Raw genomic sequence first — 27,094 nt, forward strand, 5'->3', positions numbered from 1 at the left:
CACAGATTAATAAATAGTAGTTTTTCTTCCCAATCTTTGTCATTAGTGTTTCTGATAAATATTAAACAACCCATCATCTTTTTTGCATCCACATAAATAGTATACTCCTTTAATAGATGGCCCTAAATGTAAAATCCTGAGATTCATGCCATTTGTAATTATAATTTTGGTGCTTTTCAATATCCTGACGGATGGTTTATAAAATCTGAGTTTTATTTTGTGGAGTGTTCAAATAACTCTATACACAAGTAATTAGGCTTCTAATTTTGTAATACCTGTAGTGTAGGTAGCGATGGTAATAAAAATAGAATCCCTACTTTTTGGTAAGCAGAATGATCACGTAGAGATAGTATTTAAACACTATTCAGTTTCACTTGGGTTTAAAAAAGAATTACAGTTTAGACAGTTTTTACAAGCCAGCAAAGCTATTAAAAGCCTCTAATAAAAAACTAGGCTCTTATTTTTGTGCTAATACTAATTACTGATAATACATGCTTATGTTTGTCATTCATTATATGGAGCAGTACCAATCAGTGGATGACTGAGTCTCAAGCACTTACACATGTAAATTAACTATTCGATTTTTTTCTTTTTTACTTAAGTGAGTCATAATGGAAAGCAGCACTAGGTCATAAAAATCTTTTCTCTTAAATGCTAATGAAATTTCTCCATTCTCTCCATTAGCAGACTCCCCTTATTGGTAATTTGTAGCCTTCTCTTTTGTTCCTGGTTGTAATGAATGCTTGGTACAGAAAAAACCTGAGCTATGAGAACGCTTCAGTTATTGTCTTCTGCTTGCTTACAATGTAAAATTATCTTTCTCTTCCAAAGCTGTACAAGATCAAAAGAAAATAAATTGGCACCCCAGTACACAAAATGACTCTTGCTTTATTAATTATATAGTTTTCAAAAGTTAATTTATTCTGGTAAGGCAAAAACACTAAAATTCTGTAACATCAAATAACTCAGTAACAACCTTTATTCATTGGTTTATTTTACTTAATTGTAAACATTTTCACTTGAGTGTACATAAATGTTATTCTCTTCAGTCATCCATTATATACTCTGCTCCTGCAAAAGTATATTCTGCCACATAAGTGTGTAATTAAAAAAATACAAAGTTTGTCGTAAAATAACTTGTATCATAATCTTAAAAATCCAATTCCTGAAATTTGTGTTGACACAATAAAAAAATCTAAGTTCTTTTTAAATTTGAAATTGTGTTCTCACTTCTGATCAGAAATAACACTGTCATTCTAGCAGTTGGAGAAAAAGCTTCTGTTTGAGTGTGCACAAACTTTCAAGTTAAATAATGTAAGCACTATTTTCCTTTATATGTCTTGGGTTTTGAAGACAATCTTAGGAATTTCTGAAGGTTTAATATTTCAGAAGAGCCTTCAGGAAAATATCAGTAGCTGACATGTAAGCAGCTGCGCTCAACAGGTTGGGTGTTCCTCAGCCAATACATGCATACATTGATCGAAGTGTAATAACTGTCCTGAACATATCAGAGGGTTGCTGGATGATAGATGCACTCTATGGAGTGTGTTACTGAACTTATAAAATGATTTATTGTTGAGGAAGGAAAAAAATATTTTTAAAAAACCCCAAAACAATCCTAACATAAGTCCGCCTGAAAGAACTAGATGAATGACTGACCAAAGATGGATCCCAAGGGCGAAGAAAACTGATTCTATTTAAGCTTTCTTCTCTCTCCAAACTAACTGTCAGGAGCAGACTTTAAGGCAGGGGTGGGCAATAATTTTTGATGTGGGGCCACTCCAAGAACTTGGAAAGTGGTCAGGGGCTGCACTCTTTCATATTAATGGAGGACATGCTGGGTCTGGAATGTCTGTGAAGGAGGCAGTCGTGACCTGGGTTAGGGGACTAGGGTGCAGGGATTAGGGTTGTGACATGGGGCAAGAGAGGGCTATGACCTGGGTAAGGGGACTAGAGTGCAGGAGCGAGTGGAGGGCTTTGGATTGTGAGCTAGGGCAGGAGAGAGTTGTGACTTTGGACAGGGGATAGGGATCCAGGGGTTTGGGTTGTGACCTGGGACAGGAGATTGGGATGTAGGATCTGGGAGGAGATATGGAGGCAGAGGGTTTGGATTATGTGGAATAAGGGGGGAAAAGATACGGTGCCCAGAGGCAGTCTCTGGCTGGGATACTTATCTGCTTGATTCCGAGCCAGCAGCCTTCTCAAGCAGACTTCTGCCTGCCCCATCCCTGTGCTGCCTGAGGGGCGGGGGCCAGCGTGTTTCACAAGTTGCCTATTGACAACAGGCAGCTCCCATTGGCCGGAAACCGGCCAGTGGGATTGCGCTGGAGGTGGGAGCAGCGCGTGAAGCACCACTCCTCAGCTCACAGCTGTGAAAGAGAAACAGCCATGGCACTTTTCTGAGTGGTGGTAGGAGTAAACGAGACAAGCAGGGAGTCTGCCTGAGACTCCCCACTGCGTCTACAGGCTGGATCTGGTGGCTTAGCAGGCCGGATGCAGCCTGCGGAGGATATTTTGCCCAGGCCTGGTCTAAGGCTACACTAAGATCACAGCTGTACCACTGAAACTGTGCCTCTCTAATGTTTCTTGTGAAGCTGCTCTGTGCTTGCAGGGGAGAACTCTCCTGGTAGAATTAAATCACCCGCAATGAGTGGCGGTAGCTGTGTTGGAGGGAGAGCATTTCCTGCTGACATATCGCAGTCTACACTGACACTTTTGTCAGTGAAACTTATGTTGGTGGTGGGGGAGGTGTTATTTTCATAACCTTGACTAACAAAAGGCTTACTGACAAAAGTGTTATATGTAGACAAAGCCTTATTCTTTTCCCTTCCCCATATTTGACTTGGTTCCTCACAGATTAGTGGATTAATCTTAGACCTTAGTGGCTTCAACTACTTCACCCTCAAACTCCCAGAAGTTTTAAGGCCAGATGTATACATAAACTTTTGCCAATATAGTAATGTTGGGGGAGGGGGGATTTTTTTTGAGGTATGATGATGTATACCAGCAAACCCCCTTTTGTAGGCACAGTAATGTTGGCAAAGAAGAGCTTTTGCTGGCAATCAAGGATGATAAAGCCATTGCGGATAAACTAAATGATTTCTTTGCTTCAGTCTTCACGGCTGAGGACATTAGGGAGATTCCCAAATCTGCACCATCCTTTGTGGGTGATGAATCTGAGGAACTGTCCCGGATTGAAGTGTCATTAGAGGAGGTTTTGGAACAAATAGAAAAACTTAATGTCAACAAATCTCCGGGACCAGATGGCATTCATCCAAGGGTTCTAAAAAAACTCAAATGGGAAATTGCTGAACTATTATCTGTGGTTTGTAACCTATCCTTTAAATCGGCTTCTGTACCTAATGACTGGAAGGTAGCCAGTGTGACACCAATATTTTAAAAGGGCTCTAGAGGCGATCCTGGCAATTACTGATCGGTAAGTCTAACTTCAGTACCAGGCAAATTAGTCGAAACAATAGTAAAGAATAAAATTGTGAGGCATGTAGAAGAACATAATTTGTTGGACAAAAGTCAGCATGGTTTCTGTAAAGGGAAATCATGTCTTACTAATCTATTAGAGTTCTTTGATGGGGTTAACAAACATGCGGACAAGGGGGATCCAGTAGATATAGTATACTTAGATTTTCAGAAAGCCTTTGACAAGGTCCCTCACCAAAGGCTCTTGTGTAAATTACATTGTCATGGGATAAGAGGGAAGGTCTTTTCTTGTATTGAGTACTGGTTAAAAGACCGAAAACCAAGGGTAGGAATAAATGGTAAATTTTCAGAATGGAGAGGGATAACTAGTGGTGTCCCCCAAGGGTCAGTCCTGGGACCAATCCTTTTCAACTTATTCATAAATGATCTGGAGAAAGGAGTAAGCAGTGAGGTGGTAAAGTTTGCGGATGATACCAAACTGTTTAGGATAGTCAAGACAGAAGCAGACTGTAAGGGACTCCAAAAAGATCTCACCAAACTGAGTGATTGGATAACAAAATGGCAAATGAAATGTAATGTGGATAAGTGTAAAGTAATGCACATCAGGAAAAATAATCCCAACTATACGTGTAGTATGATGGGGGCTAATCTGGCTATGACAAATCAGGAAAGAGAGTTATCGTGGACAGTTCTCTGAAAACTTCCACACAGAGTGCAGCGGCGGTCAAAAAGGCAAATAGGACGCTAGGAATTATTAAGGAAGGGATAGAAAATAAGACACAGAATATCTTACTGCCCCTGTATAAAACTATGGTACGCCCACATCTTGAATACTGTGTACAGATGTGGTCTCCTCACCTCAAAAAAGATATTTTGGCCTTGGAAAGGGTTCAGAAAAGGGCAACTAAAATGGTTAGGGGTTTGGAACGGGTCCCATATGAGGAGAGGTTAAAGCGACTGGGACTCTTCAGTTTAGAAAAGATGAAACCGACGGGGGATATGATAGAAGTATATAAAATCATGAGTGGTGTGGAGAGGGCGGATAAAGTAAAGTTATTTATTAGTTCCCATAGTAGAAGAACTAGAGGACACCAAATGAAATTAATGGGTAGCAGGTTTAAAACTAATAACAGAAAGTTGTTCTTCACACAGCGTGTAGTCAACCTGTGGAACTCCTTGCCAGAGGAGGCTGTGAAGGCTAGGACTATAACAGAGTTTAAAGAGAAGCTAGATAATTTCCTGGAGGTTAAGTCCATAAAAGGCTATTAGCCAGGGATAGAATTGGTGTCCCTGGCCTTTGTTTATCAGAGGCTGGAGAGGGATGGTAGGAGACAAATCGCTTGATCATTGTCTTCGGTCCACCCTCTCTGGGGCACCTGGTGCTGGCCACTGTCGGCAGACAGGATACTGGGCTAGATAGACCTTTGGTCTGACCCAGTACGGCCGTTCTTATGTTATTTTATTTCGTTTGGGAAATGGCATGATGAGTCTATCAGCAAAAGCATTCTTGCCTCTATAAGGTTCATCTACACTAGAAGGGTTTATCGGTCTACATTTTCTAATGTAGATTAAGGCCTGATCTGCCCTAGGAATAAAAAAAATCAACATCTATATGAGAGATGTAGTTATGCTGACCTAAACCCTGGTGTAGACAGCATTAGGTCAGTGGGAGAATTGTCCTGGCAATCCAGCTACTGCCTGTCAGGGAGGTGGATTAGCTATGCAAGCAAGAGAAGCCCTCCTGTCAATGTAGGTAGCACCTGCAATCTTACGTGGAGACATGTCTCTAGTTACTGCCTCTCAGAGAACGGGATTACCTATGCCGATAGGAGCGTTTTAAGTGTAGACATACCCTAGTCTTAAAGCTCCAATCCTTTAACTGATAACAGGTGGATGGACTATTTAGCCTGTGGACAGTATGGTTTCATGTGGGTATAGTAGTTCACTCATGTGTTATCTACTGCATAATTAGAGCCCGCAGCTCCAATCCTGCAATCCATACATGAAGAGACCTCCTTGTGGGATTAGGGCCTAAATTAAGACCAAATATAACAAAAGGATGTAATGAACAATCGGAGGGAAAGTACAAGGGAAACACAGATAACAGTGATAAAGTTGGTATAGTTACTAGGTACACTGATTTTTTTTATTAGCCAGTGAGAATCTGTAATCAATATATTATATTTTCATACCTAATTTTTCTTGTGTTCAGAAAATATTGCATTTTTCTTCATTCTGATGCATATAGCATTATGTATGTTGCAAGTCTAGAGTATCAGTTTCTAGATTCCACAAAAAGTTAGTTGAAGCTAACCTTAGTAAATTGCCTAAGAATTTTCACTTTACTGCTTGTTGTTAATTTTTTTCAATATTAATTGTAGCACCCATTTTTTTCATGTTTTGTAAGTGAATGTTTTGTCTGAAGGTTAGAAGAGGCTGACTATGCTGGAAGTGACTGCAGTGCCTTTTGATTATTCATGGACAGTAATAGAAGGCACTTAAAAAGAACAATGAAATTGCTTATTTTTGTGATGGGCCATCTGTTGAATTGTTTTGTGCAACAATCACACAATGGTATCTATGTCATATCATTCTATTTTCTACAGCAGCTGATTATGTGTAGCTGGCTACTTGTCCTTATTTCTAAAGTCCCATGACCATTTAAAGTCACCTCTACTAACCTTTACTAGAAAGGTAATAGAAATGTAAATCAGCTGGTGTGTGTTTTCTTTCTTTATCTTCTGTTTTTCATGTTGGTTCTAATTAATTAGGCCTCTTTGAAATGTTTAGGTCTGTTTTCTGTCTCTCCCACCTGTAGTTTTATAATAGAAGTTAACATGGAATCATTTAGCAATTGGTAAAGAAATGATGGGGTTCTGCAATAAAGAGCAGGCAAGTTTTAAAAGATTGTCATGCGTTCTCTGCTTATTAATTGTCTCTCTTATTCTCGCCCTGCCCAAGCAATAATTAGAATCTTTCTCCCGGATTTTACTAGAAAGCCATTTTTTTCTGACTGTGAAACCATTTGAAGATCTATTATGGCAGAAGTTGAAAGCAAGACAAAAAACTGTGTTGTCTTCCACAGGTCACTGACATTGCTGATGCCATGATTCTGAAACAGCTTTTTGAAAATCTGTTCCAGAATGGGGTAGTCGTTGTGGCAACATCCAATAGGCCACCTGAAGGTAAAAACAAACATGCTATTATTATGATATAAGTACAGTATTTCTTATAAAAGCCATTTTTCATGTATTGAAATGTAATGGTGATAAAATCTCTAGGTTTAAAAAATCTGCGTTATTCTTTCCATGTCCATCTAGTTTTCTCTTGTATAGCAAAGAAAGGGTCCATCCTGGGTCCTGTCCCCTGTTCTCTCTCCTCCAACCCCATTCCCAAAATAATGTTTTTCCCTACTTTTACAGCCTCTGAAGTGATGGTTCTAATCTTTCCTATCTCTACAGTGGTGAGAGAAGCTGAGACAATACCTCAGGATTGATGGGCTTAAAGCGCAAAGCCAGAGCTTAGCCAGTAGAATGGAGGGGGAATGAGGCTAGGTCTACGCTTCAGGGGAAGGTCGAATTAAGATACACAACTTCAGCTACATTAATAACATAGATGAAGTCCATGTACCTTAATTCAAGTTTCCATGTGGTCTCCTCACAAGTGCCAGTGCCAATGGGGGTCGCCTCTGAGTTCAATTGCGGCAGCATCGATCTTCCGCTTAGTGAAGACATGGCCTGAGTAACTGTTTCTTCCCTCTCCATCCTTAGGCAGTGGTCTTATCTTCACTACCATGCTACATTGGTGACGCTGCAGCATGTCTGGTGAAGATGTGCTACATCAATGGGAGAGTGTCTCCCGCTGACATACCATGGTGGAGACACCACTTTAGGTTGGTGTAACTTATGTCACTAACAGGGCTGACCTTCAGGGCTTGTGTGTATCACCACTTATGTCTTCCCCATTATAAGCTCAGGATGTGATTTCCCCTGCTTGTGAACACATACTCTCATTAGCTCTCCTTGAATTAAAACGTGTATAAATAAGGAAGCTGCAGTAGCACAGGTAGCCTCAGCAGATGGATGGCTGAGCTGTGCCAAATACAGACCTGCCTGAAACTGGTTTGTATATACAGCCTCTCCCCCAGTAACGAACGAATTATGGACCAAACTATTTGCCGTAACTTGATTTGTTCGTAACTCTGACCCCATTGAGTTACATAGAGACCGTGCTGTTCGTAAGCGCGGGTCATGTTCATAACTGGGGGACCGCCTTTACGACCGCTCCATGGTAGCTTTGGTCATAAATGCGAATGGTCGTAACTCGACCGTTCGCAACTCGAGGACTGGCTGTACTTGATATGGCTCAGCCATGCCTCCAGTGCTGCTACCCATGCTGTCTTGGCTACCCTGTTATTTATGCTTGTGCTAGCTCAGTGAACTGGTGACTAACACCACAAGCATATAATTTACATGCCGCCCTAGTGCCATGGAATTTACACTGCTTTTTTTTCTAGTCCACCAATTGACGTGATCCACTAAGAAGCTCTGTCTACAACTGCTTTGACATCAGACAAAAGCACTTGCAAATCATTGATATATAATTAAAAAAAAAAAAAAGTCTTCACAATATTATTAAACAAATTTCATGGAGCCCTTAACTCTACAAAGCTTTAGACTAGGGCTACTCAATTTTGGAAGCCCCGGGGGCCACAATGATACTCACAGCACATGCCAAGGGCCACAACTTAAGTGTGGTTGCATATACATACAAATATATATGCAAATAGCTTCTTTCACACTGACGGGCATGAATACAAAGATTAAGGCAAGACTACACAGCATGCAGGCCCCATTTAAATCAGTTCTGCTGATATTAATAAAATGCAGTATTTACCCGATTTCCACCCATATGACAGCACTTTCAATGAGCAATGACAGTCCAGGAATTTAACTACTAAACCGCATATCAACAGAAGACCATTATATTGACTCACCATTGTGGAGCATGTTCTCAGTGGAGGCCATGTTCAAAGGATCCCACCTTCAGGCTGCATGTTGAGCCACATAAACCCAAACCGCACCACAGGCCACAAACAAACAGGCTACGGGCCGCATATTGAGTAGCCCTGATTTAGACAAAGAGGGCTCTATAAACTAATCTTAAAATTGTTGGTAGCCAAATCATACTTCTAAGAGATAATGCAATAGTGTTAATAGCATAAAATTTTTATTCTTTGTATCAGGGGTTCCCAAACTTTTTGACACGGGGACCAGTAAATCCATTCACGAGCTTTTGGATGACTGGTAACATTCATTTGCATATTTGCATATTCATGAAGCAAATTATGAATATTCCGATAAGTTGTTTCTGGTCCTCCCAAAGCCCGCAGTGCCAGCGTTAGTAGAGCTTTTGATACAGTCACCCACAATATTCTTGCCAGTAAGTTAAGGGAATAGGGATTGGATAAATGGACAGTAAGATGGATAGAAAGCTGGCTAGATCAGGGTTTCCCAAACTTTTTACTTTAGTCGGAACCCGTCTTTTTTTCAGTACGGTTTTTTGCAGCCTCAAAATATAAACACATATAAAAAAAATTAAAAATGAATACATTTTCAGTGTTTCACCCGGCTGCATCCTCCGCCTAGCCTTTGCCAGGGTTTGGGGGACCCGGCGCTGCATGGGCACTCTAGGAGGTGGGAGCAGGAGCAGATTGGGGGTAGGGTATCTGGCTAGGAGGAAGGATTCAAGGAGGGGTAAGGTTGCCAGGTGTCCAGTTTTGTACTGTCCGGTATTTCAGGGTTTTCTCTGGGAAACAAATTGAGAAAATACTGGGCATATAAAATGTCTGGTACTTTCTAATTAGGTACGTTTTATTATTATTAGGTGTATCCGTCCGTAGCTCCGAGCTGCCTGGCTGGTAGATGTGCTCATGCTGCGTGAGTGTGTTTACCAGCCAGGCAGTTCGTAACTACTCGAGGGAACGTATGGGGGAGGGGGAGCAAAATGGAATCCCTGGGGCAGGACTCACTCGTCTGCCTGGGTCAGTCCCGCTTCCAGCCGGATAGCCCCGCTGCTCCCAACCCTGCTTCCCAGCGGCCGGTTCCTCCATACACATACCTCCTCCCAGCCCACCCCGCCCTGCTCCCCTCCCGGCAGCCACGCTGAGGCCCGGTATTTTTTTACTGCGGCCCGGTATCGGGCCCCAGCCCATAGTTTGGAAAATGCTGCTTTATATGAAGTGTTATACAAGAACCAAAGGCTTTCAAATTATATTGATTTTCCTTGCTTAGAAGAGAATCACTTAAGCTTTAAAATACAGAATTTTTTTCCATTTGAAGAGTCCTAACTAGGGGGAAATGTTTAAATGTTATGGCTTTCAACCTTCAGTTATTATTGTAGTTTTAGTCTTGTTTTGAGTAATTCTAACTAAGCCAAAGATATGACACAACTAAGTAAAAGAAAAAAAGGCAAATTGGATTGTTGCTTAGTACGATTAGCAGCCATCTCTAAAAGGATAGCTTCAAAACCTCTGTTACACTGAGGGAAGCTTGTACCTAAATTTGCATCTGATTATTATTAATTAAGCCTCAGTGGAAGTTGCAGATACCACCAAACCTCACCTATCATAGGTTTGCTGACCCAAGAATGCCGCAGTAAATAAAAACGTTGCTCACTTTAAAAGGGCCAAACCATATATTGTAAAAGTTTTTATCCCAACCCCAAGAAGGAAAGAAAATAGAAAAGTACCCCACAAACACTAGGTTACACAAAATACAATAATTACACAGTCCAGTAGTTGACAGTGGGTGAGAAGCTTCTGTCTCTCAAACCTTTGGCTAATTGAAAGCCTCTGGTGAAAGACAAGGAGGAGATCCCTCGCAGCGGTGACCCTATGCGGTGCTCTCGACCTCAAGCCTTAGGCTCCTTCCGAGCCCTTAGCGAGGAACAGAGAGGCGATCCCTCGGAGACCCTGGGGACGGGTATGGTGCAGGCAGGTAGTGATGATCCTCGTCTGGGGCCTTCCACTCCTAGATGCAGGAATCACTGGTGGAGACTTTCCTGGCACTGATCTTCAGGTGGCTTCTGCTCTTCAGCAGGAACCAATGATAGACAGCTACCTATCCCTCACACCTGGACACAAAACCTGACTAGCTAGACTCGATGCTCCCGTCACGGACAAGTACCCAGCCGCTGGTGCAGTGAACCGATGCACTAATCCTAACGGACACACTCGATGACGAAATCTAGCTAACCCTAACTAACTATAGACTAACATAAACAGACAGGAGACAAGCTAGGACAAAGGTGGCGTGAACGAACACAGACAACTGCTAGCCAGGCCTTCAAAGCACCCTTCTCATAAATATTCATGATCTTTATCTTTAAAATCATTGGACTCTGTACAGGAAAACAAGGGTCCCTGATTGGGTGCTTTGATAAACAAGTTGTAACAGCCTGGATCAGTGTGCTGCATGCAGCAGCACAGTGTGACATGTGCAGCTACTTGCGTGCCATGTGCAACACTCCTAGAAACTTCTAACTGAATATGAATACAGCTAATACATATTCATAACTAAACATACATATTAATGATTGCTTATAAATATTAATGAGGTGTCAAGAATGAGCAGGCTACACCTCCAAAGTTAATAGGTGCTTGTAGGTCAAGAGTTGGGCTTGGGCCTACCTGTGTACTTCAAAATGTTAGTCTGTGAACAATTTGCTAAATACTGGTGTCCACCTTTCATGGTGTATGTTGCTCCAATGGGGTATAGGAACCATAGAGGGGCTGCAGTGGCCCAAGAGAGAATTCACCTAACCAGATGCAGTGAGTAACTGTGGATAGTGGAAGCGGGGCACAATTGAAAGTTTTCTGGAGGCATATGTCCACCCCACATATTGCCTCTGTCTCCATCCCCTGAAACTTGATAAGCGTGTAGACAACATACAGCTATCTCTTTCTCCGTCTTGTGGTTGCCCTGCCCTTTGCAGAGCTTGTAGGCATCCTTCCCTGCCTCAGTCAATTTAGCAAGTGTTTAAAACAAGACCAACAAAAGGGGCAACAAAGTTAGGATCCACAGTCCCCCATACACCATCAGGGCAGGTGTTGCTAGGGTGGGAATGTGCTTGTGGCTAGATTGACTCAGTTAACAAGAAGAAGAAGACTTATCAGTCACTTTTTTGGGGGTGGGGTGGGGGGAGGGATTATGACACCTCTAAATCACCTTCTTCTTGATAGGCACATTGAATACTGCTGTTGTTTGAATATCCCCCGCTGCTGGGTCTGTACTGAAGCAGTAACAGGGTCTGCTCCCCCTTTTCCATCTCCCCCAAGCCTGCCCCCTTCAACTCTGGGTCTTTCTGGCTGGATTGGGCTACATCTCAGCTGCCTGTTGCTGACACCACATCACAGCTCCTCCTCCTCTTGATCTCAAAAATGACCCCAACTTCCTCAAAGGTGGTCTGCCGAGGCAATGAGAAACCCTGGGACTCCAGTAGCAGAGGAGAAGCACCCCTCCAGCTCACACCACAACCCCTTGCCCATATCGGTGTCCCCTGCCACACTCCAACCCCCCCCCCAACCCACACCCTTGCCTAGAGCTCCTTCCTGCCCCCTAAACCCTTCATCCCCTGGACCCATCCCAGAGGCTGCACCCTGAGCTAGAACCTATCCTCCTCTTGCACCCAGTGAAAATGAGCGAGTGAGCAAGGGGCCAGGGGAGAGAGTGATGGATGTATGTGGAGTGAGCAGAGGTGAAGCCTCAGGAGAGGGGCAGGGCAAGGGTGTTTGATTTTCTGCAGTTAGAAAGTTGTCAACCCTAGTATCCAAGCTCAGGACAAACTTTAGGATTTTTTCCTCTCTATTTCTGGACACAGAGGCAAGATAACAATATAGTTAGAGGGAACACTGTGTCCTGATGGCCAAGACATTGGTGCCACACTTAGGGTATGTCTACACTAGCTCGTTAGTTCGAGCTAGGTAGGCAAATGAGGGCAACCGGAGTTGCAAACGAAGCCCGGGATTTAAATATCCCGGGCTTCATTTGCATGTTCCCGGGCGCTGCCATTTTAAAATCCCCCTTAGTCCGAACTAACTGCCCGGGGCTAGACGTGGCAATTAAACGTTAATTCGAACTAAGGAGTTAGTTCGAATTAACTGTTACTCCTTGTGGAATGAGGAGTAACAGTTAATTTGAATTAACTCCTTAGTTTGAATTAACGTTTCCCTGCCGCGTGTAGTCGCGGGCTTCATCGCGGGCTTTAAATCCCGGGCTTCATTTGCAACTCCACTTGCCCTTATTTGCCACCTAGCTCGAACTAACGAGCTAGTGTAGACATACCCTTAAGCTACGTCTAGACAACATGCCTCTGGCGACAGAGGCATGTAGATTAGGCTACCCGGCATAGGAAAATGTAGCGGCGATTTAAATAATCGCTGCTTCATTTAAATTTAAATGACTACCACGCTGAGCCGATCAGCTGTTTGTCGACTCAGTGCGATAGTCTGGATGCTCCGCGGTCGACATCAAAGGCATTTGTCGACCTCCCAGGTAAACCTCATCTTAGGAGGCATACCTGGGAGGTCGACAAATGCCTTTGATGTCGACCGCGGAGCATCCAGACTACCGTGCTGAGCCGACAAACAGCTGATCGGCTCAGCGCGGCAGACGTTTAAATTTAAATGAAGCGGTGATTATTTAAATCGCCACTTCATTTTCCTATGCCGGGTAGCCTAATCTACTTGCCTCTGGCGACAGAGGCATGTAGTCTAGATGTACCCTTAGTACTGTTATATTTGCTGCTTTCCCACTGGAACATTAGAGTGAAATGTCAAGATGTAACCTCTGGAATCCCAACTTCACTTCTGTGCCAAAACCCATTTATCACATTTTCCTTGTTCTTCCCAAATGGAAAAATAAAGTAGTAAAATAAGGTCCATAGACTTTTTCTTAATTAATAGATGAGTTAATATAAATAACTGTCATTTATATTGTAAAAATTATTGTAATGCTCACTGTTTCTACCTGGTAAACTTTCATTCTTTTAAATGTATTGCTTACTATACAAATTGAGTTGTTCCTTAATTGTTAGAGATTGGTGTGAAAAGTGGTGCATGACTTTGTACAACTTTGTTCGTAATTAGATTTAAGAATCTGATTCACTTGTATCCAGATTTCTTATATGTATTGTCGTAGGGCACGTCTATACTTACCAGAAGAATGACGCTCTGGAGGTTGATCTTCTAGTATTCAAATTAGTGGGTCTAGTATAGACCTATAAATCGAACACAGAGAATAGCTCCCGTCGGCGTCCAATACTCCTCCTTTTGTGAGGAGTAGCTGGAGTTTTGTACCTTAAGCCAGTCTTCCAGATCCAGTGTAGACCCGATCTTAATGTTCCTGTGAATCATTTTGTCAGTACTCTCTTGATTTGTCAAGCATAGTGCATCATCCCTCCACTGTTATATGTTCATACAGCATCTAGTATAATGACACCCAGACTGATTATGGAGTTCAGGCATTGCTGCACTCTAACTATTTTATGTAGGCTTTGCAGAATTCAAATGTTTGGATTTTGGTTATTTTTTAATAATTCTAACGGATAGTATTGGCATTAAAGCATTTTTTCAAGTGTTATTAAATTAAATGTTCACAGTTGCAGGAAATTATGGGACAGTTTGCAATGAGATGGGGGAGTCAGACAATAATTATTTAATTACAGTAATAATCCTTAAATGTTAAAGCTTCATAACCGTTAAAACACAGATTGTCAACATCTCATGTAAAATATACAAAGTAAATACCTTAAATGAGATTATAGTAAGTTCTAAAACAGCATTTGTCTTACTCTAAGATTTTTATAGGTTTATTTTTCATTGGTTTGCCTGTGTACATGGGGAAAATCACCATTTACCAACATTTAGTGATAAAAATTTAATCCTTGTATTATAATAATTTGGCATGGTCTGTATCAAAGGTAGGGGAGTTTAGGTGGACAGTTGTAACAGGGTGTCTGCACCTTCTGTTGACCTGCTCTGTTATCCAGTATTACATCCTGGCAACCAGACAGACACTTGTATTAATGAAGTAGAGTAGCACATCATAACTATTGTATGATTATAAAACTAATGGAACTATTCATCCTGTCTGTACAGTTACATAGTTGCCAGAAAAGGGAACTTTTTACTATAGATATAAAATTCTGTTTGACAAGTTGCATTTATTAATCTACAATTTATTTCATAATTCCCAAATATTCATTTACTTATAACTATTTTAATAAATTATCTTTTTCAAAGTTATGCATTTATTTTTAATATTTTATTGTGTGCCTACATAATAAATAATATTTTCTTACCTTGAAAAAATACTGTGTGTGATGGGAATTACTAGAAGACCAAGCGTGTAACCCTAATCAACATTTCCAATTCTTTTATGAGCTTATTTTTAATATAAAGGTTTCATATTTCCACTGCTAAAATCACTTCGTTCTCATTAGAGATTTAAATCTAATGTCACTGAATCCCTTTTGAGATTTTCTTGGGCTGTTCTGCTTTTATTTCCTTATTAGGAATGTAAAGAATTTCATGCAGGAAAAGAATAGAAATCAATTTCAATTCCCTTTCATTCCTTTATCCCTCTAACAGCATAGTGCTTTATTTGCCAGATTAAAAGACAAGCTGGCATTATTATTAAGGGGAAAGGCTAAGTAGCAAAACTAGTACCAGTTTTCTCTTTCAGACCTCTATAAAAATGGGCTTCAGAGAGCTAACTTTGTACCATTCATCGCTGTGTTGAAGGTAAGGAAAGTCACTTGTTGAATGCTTTCTTTCTTTGCCTGTCATATTGAAAATCAAGGGTTTGTACAGGATTGCTTCAATCTTACTTTCAGGAAAAATGTTTTAATTATTATGGGGTTGAAGCAAAGTGAAATAGAGGTGGGAACAACTTTTCATGTAAAAGATTAATATTGACGTTTAATGCAAAAAGCTGAACATATAACAGGACAAAATGTTAACTTCAATAAGTAATGCAGCAGACAATATTTGGACAGAATTTTATTACTGCTGTGTATGTATGCAAATGGAGATATCTTTCTGTAACTATTATACAAATGTCGATGCAATATTTTTTTTACTTTTTCAATTTATCATGCTACCTTACTTCTCCTAAGACAGAAAAACACTTTTTAGTGGCATTTTCTGTAAAAATGTTATTTTAAAATAGGATCACTCCATCAGTGTGGTTTTGCAACTGAAAAGCTACACTACGTGAAGAAATAGTTACTCCAATATTTTCAGTTATCCAGTAAGAAATTTGTTCAAGTTATCACATTGTCTACTTTTGCTTTTCATTAAATCTCTCTCTTCTGTTCCCATGTACATGCTTCTTTCTTTCCTTATCTTGTCCTTTCCTCTTCCTCCCCCTGTATGCTTTCTTTATGACTTAATCAAGCTGATCAGAGAGAAGAGGAACCTACTACTAATCTGCTTCATTGTTTCCTCCTTGCTCTTGGACATTTTTATTATGTTTATGGCTAGTATATAGCTGGATTCAAACCCTTATTTCCAACCTTTCCTTTATTGTGATGTCCATGGACACCTAGGCTATGTCTACACTGCGGAGCTATTTCAGGATACTGGATATTCCACATCTATTGAAGCAGCCCATTCTTTCAAAATAGATTTCAAAATAATGAGCAGCTTATTGCGATTTCCCACTATAATTACTGTATCTCATTTTTTGTCACTCAGAAAAATAATTGTTTTTTGGGAATTCCACTGTTGCTCACTTTTTCAAAATTCAAGTGCATCTTACTCTGTAAGCAAATTTTCCCCTATGTACGTGGCTTTCTGAGTGGGAATTGCCACGGCTACAGTACTACATGGTAAGTTCTCTGACATCTGCACACTTTGGTGTGACATACTAGAAATTCTGCAATACCTTCATTTAAATTCAAAATGGAGGTTTGCATTGAGTTAAATATGAATGATGCAGACAGTTGTGTAACCACTGGAGTTGGTTTGTTTTGATAAAAAATAAAATGCAGTATCGACTCTTTTACGTTTAGTAGGCACAGTGTTTTGAATTCACAAAAAGTAACTGTATTGTAGAAGTTGACGGAATGGAAGCTGGAGTTTTTGGCATCAGGGTGGACTCTAAGCACCACGTGTCCCTTGCAGGGTGGAGACCGGGAGTGAGAGACTTCTTGTGTTATGGGGAGAAGCGTATGTCTCATCCCACCCTGCAAAGTGTGTGCAGTGCTTAGAATCAGGTGCCACCTGAACAGCTGGAGGTTGACTCTAAACGCAGGGCATCCCTTGCAGGAGAGCAGCAGGGGTGGGAGGAGACTTTGCATGCTCTGGGGGCAGGAGTGGCATACAAAGTCTCCCCCCCCCCCCCCCCCCGCTGCCTGGGGCACGGGCACCTAGAGGAAACTGTCAGCTGTTCAGAACAGCTGGCTGTTCTCTCTGGACAGGTAGGGGCAAAGAATTCCCCCATTCCCCCACCACCAGGCCAATCAGGGTCTGTGAGTGGGGATGCATAGAAGTGTCCTGGTCCCACTACTTCCGGGGAGGCCCAGGGCCACTTTAAAAATTTCCAAAGTGGTTCCCCCGGCTAAAATTATTGTCCACCACTGAGCTAGATTGACCCAACTATAGTGTTCAGTGTATGAAAATTTGTATAGCCCTGAGTGATATATCTAGGTCAATCTAAGTTTTGGCTTGAGATTTTCAAACACAATTCTGCAGTAGCGTATATTCTGCAGCAAATTCTGTGGTTCTAGAACATGCAAACCCCTAATTCTTAGGAGTAATTACATATTAATTTCCAACACTGTGTCCTGCGTGCATCACTAGAACCTTTTCTTCATCTTGCCATTGATTGATCTTTTCTTCTTGGCCTTTTTTCATTCCTCCTTAGGATTTTTTTTGTTAGTGTAATTGCTGGGTTTATGGATTCTTTTGCTTACATACTTATTTGTGGTCTTAATTCTTTCTTCTAGTTAACAAAAATATTAATGACTGCATGCCTTTAAACCAGATCACCTACCTTTACTTTGTAAAGGTATCTCAAGATTTTAGGCAGGACCTTACATATGGAATATTGAGAGATACCATCTTTCTCCTGTGATTAGTTATTAGGGTAATCTTTGTGTTTTCCTTCTCTTGTGTTCTTGGCATGTTTCACATACTTTGTTTTCAAATATTCCTGTAACTGATATTAGTTTAGTAAAAGTTACTTGTAAATAAATTGGGTCCCTCTCAAAACATTTAAAGAAAATCTTAAGCGTTTTCTAAGGGAATGTAGTTCTGTCCTCAGTAACAGACACTGAACAATGGTGGCAATGTATATAAACAAGTATTCATTACGGACTAACATGGATACCCCTCTGAGAATGTACATAAAGTAGAGAATGATATTAAAAACTTACATTTTTAATATGGCACTTGTGGGGAGCAGAGCAGTCATTTTATTTCATTGAAAAAAATTAAAAATAAAACATAAAAAGTTGTTTTAAGTGGTAGAATGCAGGTTAGAAGGTGTGGAAATAACAAAAACTAATTTTTCAGTTGTGATAGGGATACATTTACCCTGACAAATGAGTCCTCCCAAAAGTATGACACTTGTATGTGAACTATATCATTGCATTACCTACCTTGTCTCATTTCAAATTGTTAATGCATCTTATAATCACCATTTCACAATTATGCTATGTAAGCTTTTTTAAAAAACACACACACACAAATTAAACTAAAGGTCTTCCTTGAAATTTTCCATGACAATCTAACCTCAGGAGAAAATGTTAAATTAGTTGCTTATGAATGTCTTCATCCTGATGCTTTCTTCAACAGAGTTCAGACTGTGAGTTAGTTCTTCTTCACCCTCCTAGGGGTTTTATGGACTATTAAAAACAATTAAATATAAGTAATCAACCCCAACTGTATCTAGGATTTCTCTGTAGGGTGCTTTCTGTCCTCAGTTCCCCTTACACACATATAGGCTACGTCTACACTGACAGCTTCTTGCGCAAGAACTGTTTTGCGGAAGACTTCTTGCGCAAAAAGTCTTCCACAAGAGCTCATCTACATTGGCATGTGCTTTTGTGCAAGAGCATCCATGGCAGTGTGGACGCTCTCTTGCACAAGAAAGCTCTGATGGCCATTTTAACCATAGGGGCTTCTCGTGCAAGAAATTCATGTTGCCTGTCTACACTGCCCTCTTGTGGAAGAGCTCTTGCGCAAGAGGGCTTATTCCTCGTGGGGAGAAGAATAGCTCTTCTGGACGAAGCTCTGTTTTACAACGCTATACTGTAAATTTACTTGTGCAAGAACGTGCATGCAGTGTAGACAGCAGGCAAGTTTTTGTGCAAGAACAGCTGTTCTTGCGCAAGAAGCTGCCAGTGTAGACATAGCCACAGTGTCTCCTAGTTTTTATATCTTGCTTGAAGTTAATTGGATTTATCTGTCACCATAACTCAGCAGTAATTACCCTGAACCATGATGATGTATGTTTTAGCACCTGAATCCAGAATGACTCAACAGAAGAGGCTTTAATTTCCTATACCAGCTCTTAGGGAATGCCCTTTAGAGGGAGAAAAAATACCATGGCAAAGTTCTGAAAAGAGCTACTTCTCTCCCAACAGTGTCAATTTCAAACTGCTGGCTTTAAACCTCAGTATGTCCAAGAGGGGCCTGAGATTGCTGGGAAGGAGAAAGCACATTTTGAGTAATTAAAAGGAACTAGTTTCTTACCCTTTGAGGGTATCTGCCTCCTACTTATCAATGTGGTGGATAATTTAGGAGTTATAATGCACAAGACATACTGATAGTAGTAGTGGCCAGAAACATCTTGTCCCAACTTTGGCTCTTTAAAAATATAAGCAAAAAGCAAATTACTTTTCCTTTTCAGATGAAGACTTAACCCACATTCATCCTTTCTTTCATTGTCTCCAGATTGCAATTCCTTTTTTTTTCATTCCTGAATCAGTTCTTGTGGTGTGAGCAAGAAGGCAAATCAGTTCAACATTAGTGATGCAGATTAGCTGAACACAAGGGACGCAGGGGTGGGTCAGAGGAAAGTTTTTTTTAAAATATTCACAAGGTTTATACCATTGGCATTTTGTTTATATGCTTGTCTACCTTGCCTTTTTATATTATAAACCCTTTAGGGCAGGGATTGCATCTTCCATTGTGTTAATGCAGACATAACACAATAGGGACATGATCCTGATTAGGGTCTTTGGAAGCTACTGCAATAAAAATAATAAATAATATATGAGGTTTGATTACAAAGGCCACATACAATTTCCAGTTAGCTCAGTTTATGTGGGCTTGCTTCCCAAGTGGGACTGACCAATGAGATCACACTATGGCAGTTCTTCATGGAACGTGTTTGGCTCCTTATCCAGTTCGAGATCTCCTCTGAAGTCCTTGTTGAATTCTTTAACGCTGTCAGTAAATTTTCTCGGAAAGTCTGCAGTGTAGAGTATTCATTATAAAAGAGCTTGGTTTTCTCCCATTGAGGATCAAGTTCAAACCAAATCTTCATGCTTTTAGAGTTTAATGTAAAACACAATTCTCTGAGCAACCCAAAGATGGCCTCGGAAAAGCTCAGCAACAAGAAATGTTAGTCTTACTTTAATATGTGATGTACAGAGGGAAGGCGTGGGGTATCATGTGTGGACAGAATTTCTTGTCTTAATTATGTGTTTGCCCTGTTATTGTTAGAAATAAAAACACTAGAAATAGATGTCAGTGTTACTTAAATTGAAGTATCTATTTTCAGGACAGATTTTTACACAGTCAAAAAATGAAACAAATATAAAATGGTGATGGAAACATTTTTCCCCGTATTGCCGTCTTCATGGTCCTGTCCCTCGCATAGGTATTTGGATTTCAGAGAAAAAGTTTGTTAAATATTCATGATCTTCCACCAATCAGATTGCTTTTTTCAGTTTATAAATACAGTGTACCACATATATGATATTTTGGTGAAAATCTCTGAATTCTATAATTGCATACATTCTTTTCTGCAGTGCTGTTGATTTGGGGATTTTTTTTAAAGTAGGCAGATATGGGACAAGATGTATTTCATATAAATAAACATTTCTCAACAATCACAGCTTATTTGGTTCTCACAAATAAGTGCTTAGCTTCAGTTTGCCAAAATATTTGAGAAGTTGAGTACTCCAGAAATGGTTAGGAACCCTAAGTAACCAACAATTTATTTTGAAAAATTTCCAGCCATTTTTACGGACATAATGTCCTTGTAAATTTTAACCTAATACTTTAAAAACTTGATGACATAAAGTCTGAAATGAGTTCTTGTTTTATGAAAAGTAAGGGTGAAGTGATTTTTTAATACATGATTTGGCAGAGTGGTTCTCCAACTTTTTTCATTCTGCAGGGTACTTAGTGAAAGAGAGATCCTCTCATGGACTATTGCCCTTTCCAGCATCCTAATCCCCCACTGTTTGGTTCAACATTGAATTCTTTGGGCGAGCAGGAAGGGATTCTCAGACCATTGGTGTTCTACGAACCATACTTTGATGTGGAAAAATACTATCAATAAACAGTGATTCTCAGACATCCAAAGATTTCTTGTAATTTACATAACATTTTATAATCACTTAGTATAACTCATCACATAGCTAAAATATTTTCTCTATCAAGTTTATTATTGCACACAATAAAGCTACAACCAATACTAAAAATAAGCAATTCTGAAGTGTTTTAATAGCATTGGTATATCATTGACAGGTATAGTTTTGAAATAGTATCCTGAGCTTTGGCTGAGCATATCTTTTAAACAGAAATTAAACAAAATCCAGAAATCTGTAATTGGGGGAATTTATAAGACATTAAACCACAGTTTTTTTCGGTTGAATCAATTTTTATTACCTTGTTTAGGGTTAAAATCAATATTTCATTTTTAAAAAAATATATTGTTTAAAATAATTCAGTGCTAAGCTCAAATAACCTGTTCATACATGGACAATAGTAGTACTGTTCAGCACCACTTTTTGCAGCATAGGTTGTTGGTGATATAGTGATACTTAGATTGCCTGCAGTTATTCTGTAGGGTTTTCGTATTAAAATGTATCTCTGCCCTTACAAAACCATCATCAGAGCAATTTAAAAATATTTATCAGTTTTTTCTGATTTTTAGTTTTGGATCAAAGAAATGTAGGTATTTAAAACTTGGCCAATTTAGAACTCTTAGAGAGATTTGTAGGTTTTAAATGTCATATACAAGAATTGGAAGATACATTTCTTTTATTATATGTTCTGCTTTTGTCCAACCACCTGTGATAGGAACACACACATTTGTTGATTGGCTGATCTGCCAATTTTTTTTTTTTTTAAGTCACTTAGTTGATTAAATTGATTTGTCAGTTTGATCCATTCTAATGCTGTGATAGCCCAGGAGCTTTCAGTATACTGAATAGTTAAAAACTGCTTTTGAGGTCAGTGTCAGCCACTCTGACCTCTGCTGAACTGTCACCTGAGTCAGAATTGGTGGGATTAAGCCTTTGATATTGTGATGGCTTCGCTTATCAATTGACTTCTTCATTACCAAAGATGTTAGGCCTTTTGTATCCCTTCTTATTATGTAACCAAGTAAACTCTTAAATAGAAGGCACTTTTTTTGCAAGCTGTGGAAATGCTTATTTTATTTTTGTGAAGTATATCCAGTAATCAAATTGATAAAAATAATTTCTTCTACAATGCAGTTACGAATTACTGTGCTTAATATCAGCATAGTTTGAGGACAGCTTTTGTTTATGACATAGATTAGTTTTCAAAGAACATTGTAACAAGTAAAACACATTGTATCTAGAGTACTGTGTGCCTGATTACAGGTTTATAATTTTGTTTTAAATAGAGAGAGATGTGACATTGACATATTTACAGACAAGTATTGTTTAATTGTATTTCTGTAATTCAAAGACTTTGAGTTGTAGATACTATTAACTATATAATATTACAACCCTTTTCCAAGTCATATCTGACATTCTCTTGCACTTTCTCCTCCCCCACAGTTTGTTCAAATGCAGACTTCTAGGTTTTATCACCCAAGAGTAAAATAATTGCTACTGTAACCAAGTCTTGTGTGTTTTTTCCTTTTTTCCTCCTGAATGATAATGGTTTTTCTCAGTTCTGTTTCAGCTAGTGAATTCTTTGATTAAAATGGGCAAATAAAAGTATTTTATAGATATGTTATTGTCAGTTCTTGAAGTAACAGGATAAATTAGTTTAATTACACGTGGCAGTTTTCTTAGCTTGTGATGTAATGTGAAATAAGGTGCTCCCTCTTCCCAAAAAGCTCAAGCCAATTAATAAAGCTTTTAAGCTCTTTGTAACAGGCCACCGTGGAGGTCTGCAGAGAAGAACTTTAATCCAATAAACATTTCATTTAGATCATGAAAAGAAAGCTTGAGGAGAAGCTCCTACAAGAGAGGGTGTTACCAGTGATTCTAACCATGAAGAGATGTGAGGAATTTGCCAAATTAACCAAGAGACCTTCATATTTAACACATAAACGTGTCAAAACTAATAATGGAATAATTTAATTTGAGTTGAACTTTATATTGTGAAAATTGTAAAAAGCCACAACTGTTTTCTTCAAAGACTTCACTGTAGCTGGGTGGACGGGGCAAGGGGAGGTTGTGAGAAACCCAGATAGCAAATAACACTGGCCAAAGTTGGTGGAAAAAAAAGGAATAGATAATTAGGTGTAATTAGTGTGTATGAATTGTTGTCTCCCTGCCCTTGGCTTGAATAAATTTAGAAGAAAAAACCCTAGTGGCGAAAATGCTTTGATGTAAGAAGAGTCATTGTGGCTTGGCAGCATAAAGGCAGTGTTTTATGCTTCTTACATAATGGTTGTGATACAGAAAGAGTGAATGGACTCTGCACCCCCCAGTCTGCTTTACAGCAAGGACTTTTGGATTCTCTTGAAACAAAATGCATCAGAAGTTTTCAGTTGTTCGTAATGAGGTAGTGGACCTCATCAGAGCTAAGCGTAAGCCATCTTTAGCCTTTGTTTAGATCTTAATCACATTTTTTTTTATTCTGGGAAATCTAGTTTCTAAAATCAACACTCTTCCTTCACCCCAGCCCCCTCCCTCTTCCCGCTAGCAGCTCTGTAAGAGCAAAGGATAATACTAGGCAAAGAAATAAAATCAGAATTTGAAAAAGAAAAAATAATCATAACATAGTGAGCCAACTGTATCCTTGGTGTATATCCGTTCAGGTATCCAGAATTATACCATGGATTAATTTGACCCATTGTTTATAAATTATTGCACTTCTAAACGAATATGAGATATTGCCAAGGTTCTATATTTCAGCAAACCACTGCCTATTATTTTAAGACTGTTAATAACCAAGAGTAGTAACAATGGCTAGGGCGTGGGTGTATGTATGTGTGCACGCACAAAATATATGTAGTTTTAAAGTGACACATAAGATTTATTATGTATACTTGGCGATAAGGTGTCTTTCAAAAGAGAGAGGTGATATAGAGCTGTTAAATTTAATATTGTTTCTGTTTAATGTCATATTGCATGCAATTTATTCTTTATCCTTCTTCCCCCCTCTTTCAGTTGGAAAAAGACATTGTGTGCCCAGACACATGCCCCATTCTCACCCCAATAAAAATGTTTTGTTTCAAGATCTGAAATATTATATATCATAGTGAACTTCAGAATATTTCATGTTGCACCCATTGTACTGAATACTGCATTCATACACATTTATAGATAGAGTTTAAAATAAGTTGTAGCAAAATTCTAAAATGAATTGTGTGTCCTCCTGCAGTAACTAGAAAAGAAGAGTTTATTTTTAATCACTAAAATTATAGGCCCAGATCCTAAATGTATGCAAATCTGAGTAATTCCATAGATTTAATTCTGCATCTCAATGATTCTCCTGTTAAACCACTCAGATTAAAGCCAAAAGTATTTCTGTCACAAGTGTAAGACCCATATTACAGATTCTGTTTATCAACACTTAACTGCCTGAATTTTTGTTGTTTGTGCAGAGTAACAATTAAAAAATCATAAATAGGAATTGTATTTGTCATACATGATCAGTCTTAACTACAACAACTACATTCAATTGGCTTTGCATTATTTAAAATGCAAAATCTGACCAACATAATATTTTGAAAATTGTCCACAAAGTTTATTTTTTCTAGTGTTTTTGAAAGTTGGATTAGGAATAATGCTTCTAATACCACAGTAGGAATCTTCAATGTTTATCATTCCACAGTTAATGAAAAATAATAGGAAAAAAACTACGGAAAGTAGCATTTCATTTAACCCTTTTGAAGCATTGTGCCATTATAGAGAACAAGTAGTCTTTTGTACTTGAAGTTGATTTGAGCTATGAAAGGCAACACCTGAATATCTCACAAGACTAAATAATTATGGCTGATTGTGTTTTTCAGGTATAGGTCACAGGAAATTCACTTAGGGTAGAATATGTACAAAGCTAAGAAATATGCAGATTTTCTGTTGTAGGATTGTGTAAAAATTATTTACAGTTAATACTTGCATAAAGGTTAGAAAGGTTGATGAAGTGATATTTAGTTTTGCTTTACTATTCACTGCATGTCAGAACGTAATTATGACTGATTCATGAAACTGTCTTAGAAACGAACCATCTTTATTAAAATGCTGATCAAGATAAGAGCTGACAGTAATAAAGAATAGAACATTTTAGTCTTGTTGCTTTTGAATGATTGCTAATTACCCCAGAGGTCATGTATAGTGCTTAGGAGGATTCATTGACATTATTTTTTTTAAATCTACTGTTTCAACAACATCTGAACATGAAGACAAAAACTGAGTGCATATTGAACAAGACTTTGACCAAGTTTTTTATGCCATGAAATACCTGATGATTCCTCTTTCCTGCTTTTGTTGTAGTAAATTTAGGTTCTTAGGAGTCTAGACAGCAGAATATTAAGAGTGCTGCAAATGTGGTATATTCATTTAACAGGGCTAACTTTAAGCATAAGCAAAGCAAGCAAACGTTGCTTCTCAGGGTGCTGCATCCCATCCATATTGTGTAACTGTCTGGTTCTATCTTCTTCTTCAGAAGCTGGCCCAGAGAGTAACTAGTATACTGCCAGCATGCTTTCTATCTCTCACAGTAGTACAAGAGATGGAGTTAACCTATGGTCCAATCCTCACCCCCACACACACCCACATATCCAACAGCTGGAGGGCGGGTTCTTATAAATCATTAGGCCAGCTTTACTAACTTTAAATCCTGCAATAAGGTGTAGCTTGGCATTAGATGAAGATTTCAGGACTATCCATTTTAACCTTAATGCTGTATTGTGGTTCAGAAAACAGATTTGTTCATTAAACATACTATATGACTACTTAAGAAAGGACTCCAGTTTTACTATAGTTATGAATCATTTGGAATGATTTCCTAGTGGTGTTCTTCTAAAAGAAAAATATCTGCATTAGTCTTCTCCTGATATCCTTCAGTTAAGAAATTTAAAACTCTTGTTTCTAATGAGACACTGGAAAAGGTAATAATGAAATACCATCAAAACCAGACATGATAACAGATTTTGGCCAAGCAAAATAAAACTACTATTTTCTGGAATAATGGTGGAAGCATCCACAATATGTTTGTGATTCCATTATAAAAGAGAATATTTTTTGTGCTTGGGGCTGGGAGAGTCAAGAGAATGATTAGTAATGAAAATTCATATTGTATAATTTGAGTGATTTTCAGTTGTCATGAAAAGTCATGGAAATCTGAATCAGTTGTGCAGTCTTCTTATTATTTACTCATTTGGATGTTATATAATGCAAAGGAGTTGGCTAGAGAGGATGCACTTGAAAAGGGAAAATTGAAGTCCAGTATTTCTTGACCCTTTCATTCAGAAAGTTCTGTTAGAGTTGCACTTCTTAGGCTTAGCTTATCATTGGCTATAAACAGTGTTCATATATATTTATTTTTAAAATTCATTAGTGGCAAGTAGAATAGCTGATTATATAGCATTATGAATCTGAGAATAGGAGTAAGATTTTAATTTCAGCTCACTTTGGTAGTACGTGTATTTGTAAAAACAGGTTTCTGCAAGGTTAGCTTACAGAAGCAACTGACTGTGTGGAATTTTGTTTTCAAATGCTGCTGTAAAAGAAAGTGCACTCTATACATACTCTATACATACAATTGTATCCTAGTGGAATAGTAGTTTGTCATGCTACGGAAAAAGTAATTCTGAAACAAAATACTGTGCCTTCGTATTTGTTGACTTGAGATTTAGAATGTAACCCGGGTTATTTTACGTAACAGTGGAAACAGTACCAGATTCTTTTTAAAATTTTAAAATCATTTTTTAGGATTCCCAATCACTAAAGTATTGGCAATTTAGGAAAGTGATGGGTAACCTAGTCTAGTGAGTGGGCGGTATGAGTGGCCCTCCATCTCAGTGTGCTGCAAGATTGTCATAACCAAGATGGTGTTCAAGACAGGATAGTTTTGCTAACTGTGCTTGTATACTTAGAATTTGCGGGACCATATGAAACGTAGGAGCACTTTGCATGCTGAGCAAGTGCACGTCCTGCACTGTCAATGTTGTCTGCAATCAGCATGCACCTCCACTTCACGTGTTCT

At 39.0% G+C, this 27,094-nt stretch overlaps 1 protein-coding gene across 3 annotated transcripts in view; it reads left to right on the top strand.

The window, feature by feature from the left end:
- AFG1L (AFG1 like ATPase) overlaps nucleotides 1-27,094 on the top strand; it is a 129,712-nt gene that overhangs the window by 38,395 nt on the left and 64,223 nt on the right. For 2 of the 3 annotated variants that reach the window (XM_075923095.2, XM_075923093.2), the window contains exons 6-7: nucleotides 6,524-6,623; nucleotides 15,183-15,241. The exons of the other annotated variant lie outside the window; for it this stretch is intronic. In XM_075923095.2, coding sequence (XP_075779210.2) covers nucleotides 6,524-6,623; nucleotides 15,183-15,241 — 159 coding nt within the window. The remainder of the gene's footprint in view (nucleotides 1-6,523; nucleotides 6,624-15,182; nucleotides 15,242-27,094) is intronic. 3 annotated transcript variants of the gene reach the window in all.

The sequence above is a fragment of the Pelodiscus sinensis genome, chromosome 3 (assembly GCF_052426305.1).
Source record: "Pelodiscus sinensis isolate ZL-2025 chromosome 3, ASM5242630v1, whole genome shotgun sequence".
Lineage (NCBI taxonomy): Eukaryota > Metazoa > Chordata > Testudines > Trionychidae > Pelodiscus > Pelodiscus sinensis.